Here is a 12,747-nt window from a genome sequence, read left to right on the forward strand (position 1 = left end):
CAACACCACAACGAAAGAAACCTGCCATTCAATCACTAGTTGATCCTTCCACTGGTGGGTTGAGTCCACTCAAGAAAGGAAAGGGAGACTGGAGATGGGATTTAAGAAAGAATTTCCTTGCTTTCATATACCATATTCTTCTCTTGACCCCTCATCTCAGAATAATATGATGTGCACAGAACGTGTAGTTGCTCTAATTTATGTACTTTAGAAAGCTAATGATAACCCTAAAGCAAATTAACAATGCCAACAGGTCATGTAATTGCCTGTCATTTAACTGCTTTAACAGTTGGATGTAGGTGGTTCTGAGAGACAGAAATTATTGGAAACTTCAGTTCTTTTTGCTGACAAGCTCCCTAGAGTTGACCTTCTAACCCAACTAAATCTAGTGTTTGAGTTACACAGCATGCCTTTCTGCAGTCCAATTTGTTGTAGTTATAATAATAACATTTAGTGTAAATTTCTCACACTCTATAAATATCTGGTGGGGGGGTTGGTATTGTCTGGGTGACTGGAAAATAACAGTAACACTAGTGGAAAAAATATAATCAAGATTAAAAGCCTATGTTGTCTTTCAGAGCCTGGGGTTTGTGGCTTTTGCTTCTTGCTTCTAGCAACTTGTGTACCTCTTAATATGTGCCGGGGATTCTTGTCTTTAAGAGTCTTTGGTAGAGGTGATGTCACTAATGTTAAGTTAGTACATTTTATTTGTCAAATTACATAGAGAGAAATGAGAGGGAGGAGGCGGCAGGGGTATGAAAGATGGTGGAATGAGACAGACATCATTACACTATGCGTGATTACACAAATGGTATGACTCTACATCGTGCACAACCATAGAAACGAAAAGTTGTACTCCATTTGTGTACAATGAATCAAAATGCAGTCTGTAAAAATTTTTAAAAAAATTTAAAAAAAGAAACAAATAGAAAAAAAAAAAACAGCTCCGATTTGCTCTCAATGAACTCCGACCTTCAATATTAATAGTACTGGAAGCACTTGAGACTGGTTGGTTGACTCATGGATTTTTCAAACTTGATAATAGTGCCTTATTGAGAAGCAGCTGGGGAATCAAGAAAGAATGGCCATGACAAAATGCATGTTTCAGCTGCGCGTCTATGGCACACACGTTTCCACAGCGTGATTTGTAACATGACCCACGGTGGTGACTGTGAGGGCAATTCCCTTCTGCCTGCCTCACTTTTGTGGAATCCTCCACGTGTGGTTCCAAGGGATCAGTGGGACACCTTTTAGAATAAAGCAAAATTAACATGATAAAGTCAAAAACACCACACAATGCAATAAAGTTAGAATCTGGGAGAACTGAGTTGATATCATATCCATGCCCAGCATTTGACAGGTGCTGTGACCTTGAGCCTTCATTTTCTCATCTGTGAATTGGGGTAATGTGATTACATTGATACGTTTTCAATAAATCTTCTTTTCCCCTTCTTTCCTCAGTTGTAGACTTTCAAGCTGAAATGAAACAGATCAGTCAAAAAGCATTACATTATTACTAGTGACTCCCAGAGAGACCCTCCTCCCCGTTCCTGCCCAGTCTGCGTATCATTTAGTATTATTGGTGGTCAGACGTTTTAAGCACCTATTGTTTTCATGGCTCTTATATTCAGTTAATAGGAAGTTTATAATATAAGGTAATATTAAAAAGATAAAAGTCCACAAAACCTTTATCCTAACACCAGCAACATTGAAATGAACAAGAACCAAGAAACTTACTACATTATATTTCTACAGTACTTAGGATTTTGAGGTCATTTCACATCCATCCTATGACTTGTTTTTTATGACATCCTGAGATGTAAATAGATGGTTTTATTGTCACCATTTTACAGTTGAGAGCATTGAAACCCAGGGAAGTCATGATGGTAAATTTAACAACTAGACTGAGAGGTACCTTGCCATAAAAACAAATTTCAAAATAAATTAAGTAGTGTCTAGTTTTTGAGCAGAAAAGTGTACGAAGGGACATCCATCATCCACTAATACAGAAGTAAGACAATGAGGGAAAATGAGAGCGTAACGATAAAGCAGGGGACAGGAGCGCAGATAACCTGGTGAGGTAGTAAGAGTCTGAGGGTCAAAACAGGGGAGCCAGATGGTAGTGCCCTGGTCACAGGGCAGCGTGCACTGCCCCCTTGGAAGATCACACAAGATGGCAGGAGGAGCTCACATGGGAATTTCAGGAGGAGTTACTTTCCTTCTGATCCCAGGTTGTCCTTTTGCTCTTTTTGAAGTTGGTCTCACCTCATGGTCCCTACTCTGCTTCTTCACGGAAGAGACCGTGGCGGTGCGTGTGGTCGTCACTGCCTGTTGTGACAGTTCCTGATGGCCAACTCCCCTTCTCATGCTTCAAGTTCGATCCAGAGACCAGTGTGGACATGTGAACATGACAACAGCCCATTAGGGGTGTTGTCCATTTCCGACGTAGTGCAAGGGTTTCCCCCATGGAATAATCCAAGGCCAAATCCCCTGCACTTCTGGATGACTCATAAGATTGGGCTTTCACAGCTTCCCTGGGGCACGTCTTAGAGACTAATAGATTTTACTGGTAGGAAAATTTCCGGATGTTCCTTAGCCTTACTTTTCCTTTCTTCTTATTCATCTACTTATTCACATCAATCTTCAGCTGTTCTTAAACAATTCCTCATGGGTTGACATGAGACATTTAGACTGTTATTTCCAGTATATTAAGTTATGTGTTCTTCATAAGGGTAAAGAGATTTTAAATTGCTCTAATTATTAATTCTAAGACTTAAAAGCTACCGGTTAGCTAAGATATGCCATTTATGGGGAAGAACATCGATTGACAGAGACTTCTGTGTCTTTTATTTCTTGTTTCTGCTTAGCCCTGTAACTCTCTTAAGCTCCCCAAGATTGAATTATCTTGTCTTACCTTTCAAATCAGGTTCCCATTCACTCTTTCTACTCCTGCCTTCCATGGGACTATGGGGTGGGGGAGCTAATAGTATCTATCTACTAGTGGACCTAAATAGGCCCAAGTCCTGTTTTAAAAGGCTGGAAGAGTGTAGAAAAGATTGGCTTCCAAACCTGCATTGCTCTGCTCCCTGCAACACCCACTGCCTGATACTTACCTCCAGAATGGGCCCACTTTGAGGGATGGGAGTCTAAGTATTTCAGTTTTTCCCCAACCCTGCTGCTATTGATGGGAAGGTACCAAAGCTTTGTGGATTCTCGTGAAACATTCTCCATTCACCAGAGGGTAGAGTTATTAGAAAATGCTGTTGCTACCATCCTAAACTAGTTATGGTGTCTGGAGCTTCAGTTTCTTCTAGGGTGAATTGTGGGTTTGAAGTAGGTGATCCTTGAGGGTCTTCCAGCTCCATTATTCTAGGACTGGGTCTCCTTTCATGAATGAGACCAAGAGGCAGGACGAAAGCACGCATGTTCACAGACACACTCAGGCGGCATGGCCTGTGTACAAGCAGCACCCCTACTTTCAAGACCTTCAGTTTTTTGCCTGGGCCTCTTAGATTTTGCTGTCAGCCTTTAACTTTCACCCGAAAGAGCAGTTGCACTCATGACTGTTCTGCTGGCTGCCTGGCTCGTAGCTACCTACTCTTCCCTTGAGTTCATGCTCCCTTAAGAAGCCTAGGTGGCAGAACAAATGGGGAGTGGGTAGAAATAGTTTCCCAGTTCCTCCAACATCAGCCAAGTGAAAACAGCCATCTGCATGCTGCTAGAAGACGCAGCCTGCCGCTGATGAGCTCCATTAGAAAATGTGGGCAACCTCCAGCCAGCCCAGGCCTGGCTTGCACTGTGGTGCTTCTTACCCTATGAGGTAGGATCCATGGGAGGCAAGAGAGTTTGGAAATGGAGTGAGAAGCCAGGATCAGAAGAACCAAGGTCGTACTAGGACCAGAAGTAAGTGCAGACCCCTGGAGAGGATCAGAGAGAAGTGTGGTGTTTGCAGTCAGAAATGGGGTAGTCCTGAGTCCAGAAACCACAGTAGAGGTTTAAGTCGGTGAGTAGGAGTGGATCAATAGCAGTCAGCTCAGCTCAAGGAAGCACCAAACGGGACATCTTGTAACTGAGGCAAGGCCCCTTCCTCTTTGGGGAGGTCAGAAAGGAACCTAACTACAGTGAGGAGTGTGGGGTCAAAACCCTGAGACATAAGGCTGCGTCTCAACGTGGCGTTACTCCATCCCAAGGCTCGTGCCACCTAGGCCTTCCCTATCTAAAATGTAAATGGCATCTCCAAAATAGAAGAACTCAAGGTCAGTGCATGTGAAAGATTTTACCCCAGCCAATTTATTCTGAAGGTTCAGATATTTCCTTTTTTAGTTTGAGTATGAAGACCTAAAAACACAATAGTAACCATTGCTTAGAAATCACGGTTCTTGAAACCCTGGCTCCAGAGCAGGCTGTATTTTGTGATTGTTTTCAGATGGAGCCTGTGTGACCTAATGTTTTAGTAGACCAGGCTGTTGGAGCTAGAAGGACTTGAAGATCATGTCACCCGGCCTCTTCTTTTCACTTGCACAATTCACACTCACAGTATAAGTGATCCGTAGGTATAGCAGAGCCGGGACCCAAAGTTTGCTCTTGGTTCCAAACCCAGAGACCTTTTCCCTGTCGTATCAGACCAGCAGTGTGGGTAGACTTCACAATGACCTGGGAAGTTTGTTTCAGGTGCACATGCCCAGCCTCCCTGGAGATTCTGATTTGGAAGGTCAGCCATAAGGCCTGGGGCCTCAACTTTCACCAGACCCCAGGAGACTGCTCACAAGACCTGAGAAGTGTAACTCCAGAGTCCATTGGCCTGGACTGCACTGAAGGTCTTCAACCTTTCAGAGATCTTGCTGGTTGGTGTTCTCCCTCTTTCAGAGATGAGGACTGTCATTACCTACCTTTTCAAGCCATCTGGCAGTAGTCTAATCCTAGAATACATCCTTGGCCTCAGGAACAAACTAGAAGAAGTTTTCTTCTCCCCTCTTGGTTCCATTGAAAATGTAGGTGGTCCTGCATGAGGAGCTACTCCTGGTATTCCTGGGCAGGAGCAAGGGATGAGCACTGAGCCAAGGTGACACAGTCACAGTGTGGCCACACCCTCCCTCGTTCATCTCTGCTGTTTCCAGGCATCTGCTCTGCATTGGGAAGGGGGGGGGCTTCTGAGGCACACAACACCCACCTTCAGAGAGCACAAAGAGAAATGCAGAAGGTGAATGTGGTAGGGAGGCCCATGGGAACCTGTGTCTGTTGTGTCCAGGGCCTTGTTTATCATCATCGCCTAATGACATTTATTAATCTCCCGGCTGGGCTGCTGTTCACAGGATGACACACGGGCATTTCATAATAGATCCGCCACCCTTCTGTGGGGCGGCCCTCCAAATCTGGAGACACATCAAAGCAAACTAAATTGCAAACTTTAAATTTGTTACCCCAGCCTCTTCCATCACAGAAATCCTTTTCTAAACTGCTTTCTGAAAGTAATGGTTTGCTTTATGACATGTTCTCTTTTTTTAATCTGAGTTTAATAGAAGAAATATTACCATGGTAATAGATTTTCATTTTTCTTAATAGGTATTTCTTTTCCAGCGCGCAACCTTCAGGAGTTAGAACTGCAGCATGTTTGTGTTTTGTCTGTTATTGCAGCAAGTTGTATAAACAGTTAATTACTTGTAACTTAATTTGAATATCACACAGAGCATTTGTCATAGAAGATCTAAAACCAGATCCATACAGAGGAAAGTTTACTTGTTTCCTCCAAAGCGGGAAGAACAAAGAGCAGCCCTGACTTGGGGAAGAGACAGACATTGAAAACAGGAAGTGAGTGGACCAGTGTTCAGCAGGGGAGGAACAGTGCAGGACCTGCAGGCGAAGCCAGATTTGTGCTTTGGAAATTATTTTATAGATGACTTTTCTTCCCATCTCTCAGTCTCTCGTTCTGTCTTGTTCCTCCTCACAGCTCCTTTCTCTCCCACTCTGACTTCCTGTCCCTCCTTAGTGACAACTCAGGTGCTGAAGCTATGTCTAACCCAGGACACATTCCCATGTCACTTTCCCCTGCTTATGTCAACCTTCCTATGTCTATTCCCAGCTTAATTAGGTCTGAAATCTTGGGCGATGCTGGCTGGGTAAGCTTATCCAGAGACAAGCATTCTGAGTGGTATCTTTAAAAAAAAAAGACTCTTCTCTTTGTCATAATTACTTAATAATTCAAGGTTGCCATATTTCCTTGGAAGCACATGCTGCTGAGATAGTTAACCCCTGCAAGAAAGCTGTAAAGTGAAATCAGTTGACAAGATTACTGTGTAACCAAAACATTTTGAGAAAAGTGGTTAGGATCATTTTAATAAGTGGAATTGACACACAATTTCAGGTCTCCAGGGGCGCTGTTCTTGTTTGAGTGTGGAAGCTGCCAGTTGTTCTTCAGTGGCTGGAATCAAGAGAGTGATTTGGGGAAAGAGCAGTGTTAATTCGTGAACCATTCTCTCCTTTTGATAATTTACCCAGCTGTTTACAAAGGAGTTTCTGTGGGTCCAAATACGTGAATGATGAGCAGAAGCAAAGAATTTCTCTCTCCACATTAAGATTAAGTGTTAGCAGTTCCTTAAATGAAGGAAGCAATTTTTTATAACTTGCAAAGCTTTTCCCTCATTCTTCAGGGAATTTCCTATGTTAATTTATGCAGTGTTAAATTTATGCAGTGTTGAAATTCAGCCCAACAGCATCTCCTTACAGAACCGATACAGATACTGCCAGAGAACCTGTGTGGTGCAAACCTCAACCCTGCCAGGCCTGAGGAACCCTCCAGCTGAAGGCCCTCCCATGTGGGGTTAGGCAGGTTTTATTACAAAGCCATGATATAGTAATAACACAGAATGTTTTATCGATTTATTCATCTTTTTTAAAAATTCAACTTGACATTGTATTAGTTAATGTCTCTGACAGCAGCCAGGCAGCTTTGTATCACCTCTGCCACCCTTTGGTGGCAACTAAGTGCAGTTTGACAGCAGGTTTATAGACCAGCCCTGGAGCTTTCCTGTGGGTCCGCGAGTCTCTAAGGGAATCCACATGAATCCACTGAACCACTGCGCTGTCATTGAGCGTGAGGATTTCAGGACACATAGCCGGGGATGTTGTAAATATGGTTGGAGGGGTTATGAGTTTTGTATTTGTTCACATATGCCTTGTTTTCTTTTTGAAGTAGATATTTGGAAAGCAATGTAAATCATCTTAAATAGTTCACTGCCTTTTTGGATTTTCATGGTGTCCTTCTGGTGGTAAAACTTAAGCTTTCTTTCTTCATTTATTTTCTTTTTTTTTTTTTTTTTTTTTTGCAGAGCATGCTGGAGAAGGGAGGATAAACCAACTTTTAAAACATGCAAACTCCTTCAACATTAATTCCAGAGGTGGAACATTTTTTTTTCCTAGTAAGAAAATAACCCAATTAAAGAGAAGACCACCAAAGAGAAGGACCGGAAAATGAACTCAACAGAATCATGTCATGTTTTGATCAGCAACAGTTTGAAAGACCCAAGGCCTGGCTCAAGGATCAGTCGTCAGAGGACGCTCTTAGTGTTACTAAACCCCACTGAGGATGAATAAAAGACCAGGCAGCCCTCTCCACCTTTTTGTACTTTCTAATTAACTTCCACTGACCATAAAATGCTTCTGTAGCCACCAAGCTCCACCGTTTGGTGAACTTCCACTCTAACAAAGCCGGGAGGGTGTGGGGAGGCGCAGCTAATCCGAGCCAGAGCTCAAAGCAGCGGTGCTGGGTGGAATTGTCTGGAACTGTCTAGGCCGAGGCTTGTTGCTTTCCACTCTCTTCCTTTTCTTCTTTGATTATGTAGGAGTTATTTCATTTTAACTTATTATGGTGATCATGCAAATAAGAAGACAGAATGGAGAAAAAATGTCCCGTTTTACTGGAATAATGTTTATGATTACAAGTGAAATAAGGCATTTTTATCAATATAAAGGCCACCTGGCTTATGCAACCTCTGTCATGAATACTGACAACTTTACTTTGCTCACTATCAATAATAAATATATTTTCTGACAAAGACTGGCCTGGTAGCTCGGGGCCTCCCGCATCCTTTGGCAGAGGCGGATGGGTGTGCTATGGGAACTGAGTTGATTTATATTGTTACTAATTTGCATTTGTGCTGTACCTTTTCTCTAAAAAAGCACTAAAGCACATTACCGGACCACAGACGGGCAAGCGGTGACTAACAGCTTGCCTCTGGGTAGGAAGACTCCAGTAAGATCTTTACAAACTGCGTGCGCCTTCCTTTTGGGGGATGACTGAAGGCACGGTGCCTGGGGCGCGAAACAGATTAGATGACCTTGGTTAGGGCCCCCTGACCCTGCGAAGGTATGAACTCGCATTTTAAAAAGTTAACCTTTAGAGTTTCCCTCTTTCCAGTTTCATTGGAACTTGTGGTTATGACTCTACCTTTTCTATGAGTATCAGAGCTTTGGCCCTAGATTAGAGTGTGTTGGAAGCTAAATAGGACAGGCCTTCCAGGAAATAGGAGGAGGAGAAAATTCTGAGGCTCTGTGATATCTATCCTTAATGTCTTTTGTCCTGTAGAATTTTTATTTCATTTTTGTTTTGTTAGGGGGAGAATTTAGCACAATTAAGAATACATGTTTGGAATAAGGCATTTTTGTGTTGAGATTCTGGCCTCTACTACCTTTCAACTATGAGGCCCAACCAAGTCACCTACCCAACGACACCTCCATTTCTTTCTTGTGGTACTGGGAACTGAACCCAGGTGTTCTGCCACTGAGTTACACCCCCTGCCCTTTTAATTTTTAATTTTGAGACAGGATCTCAGTAAGTTGCTGAGACTGGCCTTGAACTTGCAATTCTCCTACCTTATCACCAAGATGGAGAGGCTAGTGGAAGGACTTAGTGTTTAGACTTATGGTTAAGAGTCAGAATGTTGATCACATACATTTGGTCAGATCCAGTAAATGTAAGTTTGTGTGATTGTTCTATAAACTGGTATTTTGGGTGGGGGCGTGGAAGAAATGTAGACATGTCCAACTAACTATTTAGAGAGAGGATGAACTTGAGAGGAGATGGTTTCACCCATCCCACATGAATGGAACAGGCTTCTTCAGCCAAGTCCCTGAGTCGGTGCCATCTGAATGACATCCTTGTGTGCACTTGAGAACACACCTGTAAGCCCGATGTTGATTCTGAGTGACATTGGACACCCTCCTCCTGTAATTACCAGGCTACTCCGTGATTACTGTTTAATGAAGGTGCTTTTGTTTGTTTGGCTTTGGATTTTTGTTTTTTAATGGTGCACAATGAGCTGAGCTCATTTCAGTGTGAATGAAGGAGTCATTTGGTAACTGGAGGAGCTGCACATTTTGGCACTGTCAGGATGGCACGCAGGTAACCGCGTGAGAGAAATAATAGGTACACAGAAACAAATGTTTACACGGTGACTTGCTATAGTATTTGCAAATCAGCTAACTCACAAATTCCCTCCTATACTGTTTTGTTTTGCAATTTAGAGCCAAGAACTTGGCACATCCCAGGCTGCCAGTCCTGTCGCTGGCAGAGAAACACAGCACTGCAAAGTCAGGCATTTGGAGGTGGCTGAATCAGGGGAAAGGTAGGGGTTCATCAGGCCATCTTTCTTGCAGCACCTGCTATTAATTTATCATTTATATACACATGATGGGTGTGGGTGGGATAGACAGCACTTTGGGATAAAAGGATAAGGTGATGCCTTTTGGTACAACTGTGCAGACCTCCCTATTGACAGCTTCTCAGCTCTGTCCCATTTACCGTGAGCTCTGAGGACACCTGCTTGGGTAGAACAATGGGATTTATATGAGGTTTTTGAAGTGATAGGTCCTTGTCAGTCGGTTTGTCCATTAAGTAGAACACACCTTGAACCACAGTATGAAACCAAGCAAACTAAAGTCTCCCAAAAGCTAGTCAGATGGTCTCACACTCATCAAGTGTCTGATGAACTTTCAGGGGACAACCCAGTGGAACCAACACAAAGTCCTCCTTTTGAGAAGTTAGTAACTTATTATAGAAAACTTTTCAACATGAATGATTAAAAGAAAATTACCAAGAAGTTAAAAAAAAAAGAACCCACATTTGATTAGACTCAAGAGTAAAAAATTAAGTAAGCATAAGAAAAATGTTAGCTTAGTTAAGTATACATTTTTATTGATGTTCTTTTATATCCTCTTTTCGTAGTTAATTATAGCTGTGAGTTATATTTTCTTAATAAAGAGTTAAATTGCTAAAAAAAAAAAAAAAATTGACATCCTTTTCAATACCAAATGTAGACTTCTTAAAGTCGTATGCTGGTGGCCTACTGGTCGACCAGTGTGACCCTAACAGAGCGTTAAGCATTATTGCTTAGAGTTGTGCAAGTCGCCCCAGGTTCTCAGCTTCTCTGGCTTAGCCCTAGGAGGCACATGGCTCTTTGCTTGATAATCTTCCAACCCACGGATCTAATTGCCTCTGCCCAAAATCCACATTTCCATGAGCTACAGGAGCTGACAGTATTTAAGAGTTAGAGCAACAGAATTTCTGTTTGATAGGGGTAAGTTCAAGAGCCCTATTGTACAACATGGTGACTATAGTTAATAATATATTGTATCCTTGAAAAGTTAAGAATTAGGGCAGTTGAGCAATTGAAAGGACTACAGCAGCTTACTGGGATTCAAACCAAGTGACTGAAGACTTGGAGTCTGTTTGGAGTTCATGCTCATTCTGATTCCGCACTGCTTCCTTCCTCTTCCTCCTGGGTTATCCTAGCTCTCTTCCTCCTCTCCGTCCCTGCCATCTCATCCCCTCCAGGCTCGCACCTGGTGCTGCTGCTGCAGCTTGGACCAAATCCCTTCTGCCCAGGGCTCCCACTGTGCAGTGACCTGCTCCGGTTCCTTTCCATTATTTTTGATACTTTTCCTCCCAGCCTCCCCAGTCTTTGGTCATATATGTAGTACTTCTTATCATCTAGTAATTGTTTGCAGTTCTTAATTTATAAACCAGGCAAATGGAGCTTTATAATTCCTTGGGGAGTGGGGGCATATATTTGTATTTGTTTCCCTGTGCCCTTGATTGTACTTTTCCTATAATTTATGATCTGGATTAGATGGGGGGGAAATCCATCAATACCCAGGGGTTTCGCTCAGTGACCAGGCTGATTCCAGGCTAGGATACATAAAGGGTCTGTGCAGATGAGACCCACAGTCCAAGCCATGTCTGGAATAGACCACAGCACGAGTGCTCTGTCACCTGCACCAGCCAGTGGAGAATACTGTGTTTGTTGAGAAGTCCACAGTTTATTTCAACACATTCTATTACAGATATTCATTTCCCCCTCTTCTCCCTCTGACTTTGGAAGAGTTCAAAATACAGCAGGTTTAGGTGTCTACTCTCCTTCCCTGCCCCCCTTGTTTCAGAGGTGCCAACAATGAAACAACATTAAGGGTAGTACAGAAGGGGGACAGGGACCCATTTAGCATCAGAGGCAGCAGAGGCTTATGATCAAGGTTGTGCATGGAGAGTTCATAGGAAGAGAAGCCTTTTTTAATTATTCTAATTTAAATGAGCCAGCTTACTATCATCCCTGCCAGTGCATAACCTGGGGAGATGGGAGTAGTAGTGACTTCCGTGGCTCCGTGAGCTGGAAACCTTCGAGGCCTCCTTGTGTAGGAGAGGCTGCCTCTTGGCCTTTCTCCCTTGGGATCCCAGCTCAGACTGCTCTCCAACCCTATGTATCAGGCTCAGTGGAGAAAAAGATTTGTTCCCCCTGACCCAGAATGAGAGTCAGCCTGCTTTTCTGATGAGGTCCCCGACATGTTTCAGCCAATTTGTATTCTATGATGTCCCAGGGCTCAGAGTCACTGGATACGGGGTTTGGGAGCAAAACAGCCAACCACCCAACTCAATCACCTACCTCCAGCTGATGTTTGGGTGAAGATGGTGACAGTTCATAGTCCATGTTGTGCTCTGGGGCCTCCACTCTGTTGCTGGAGTGAATCCCTTTACTGCAGGGGAGGAAGCCAACATCGTCCACGTCAAAGGTGTCTGCTCTTCCTACCCTTCCAGGAGGCTCCATGCTTGTCTCTAGACCATGTCATATGCCCTTGTATTTTAGACACAATCCAGTGTTAAATGCACTCTGGATTCAGAAATCTGGTCACCATCTTTATGCTTTCCAGTTAAGGAAGTTGGAAATTATCCCGCTCAGTCCCTGAAACTCCCTCAAACCAAGTCAAGTTGGAGTGGGAAACAACTGTAGCTCAAGTTAACACGGTGCTTCGGAGCTCTTGCAGTGAGTCTGAGGAGGTGAGTCCTCCACACACTTCACTTTCCATGCCGTAAAGCTTCCCTTCCCTCACCTCTCTGCCACCCCCCACATGGTCTCCTCTCTACCTCTCCTGGGAAGACCCATACTGGACTGTGGTCATTGTCAGTTTGCTGAGAGGGCAGTGTGCTTTGAATATAACCCTGCCTTCAAAGTAAATTGCATTTCCATAATGGTTTTTAAATGCAGATGTGGAAACCAGAGGTCAGTGGCGGGTCACAGGGCACCACTCCATCCTCAGTGGCTCACATTTGGGGAGTCTCCTGCAGAGTGCTCCTCCCTGCCAGGTCGGCCCTTTGGCCAGGCTGCTGCTGGCCCCTGTCAGTGCCCATAGCGCAGGTTGAGAGCCTGTGCTCACTCTCTGCCCCACCTGCAGTTATATAAAAGCAGGTTCAAGAGCCAGATG

At 43.6% G+C, this 12,747-nt stretch overlaps 1 protein-coding gene across 2 annotated transcripts in view; it reads left to right on the forward strand.

Annotated features, from left to right (window-relative positions):
• Chchd3 (coiled-coil-helix-coiled-coil-helix domain containing 3) overlaps positions 1-8,051 on the forward strand; it is a 269,393-nt gene extending 261,342 nt beyond the window's left edge. For both annotated transcript variants that reach the window (XM_047562734.1, XM_047562736.1), the window contains one exon: positions 7,326-8,051. In XM_047562734.1, coding sequence (XP_047418690.1) covers positions 7,326-7,349 — 24 coding nt within the window. In that variant the 3' untranslated portion in view covers positions 7,350-8,051. The remainder of the gene's footprint in view (positions 1-7,325) is intronic.
• The last annotated feature ends 4,696 nt before the right edge of the window (positions 8,052-12,747 follow it).

The sequence above is a fragment of the Sciurus carolinensis genome, chromosome 8 (genome assembly GCF_902686445.1).
Source record: "Sciurus carolinensis chromosome 8, mSciCar1.2, whole genome shotgun sequence".
In the NCBI taxonomy this organism is placed as follows: domain Eukaryota; kingdom Metazoa; phylum Chordata; class Mammalia; order Rodentia; family Sciuridae; genus Sciurus; species Sciurus carolinensis.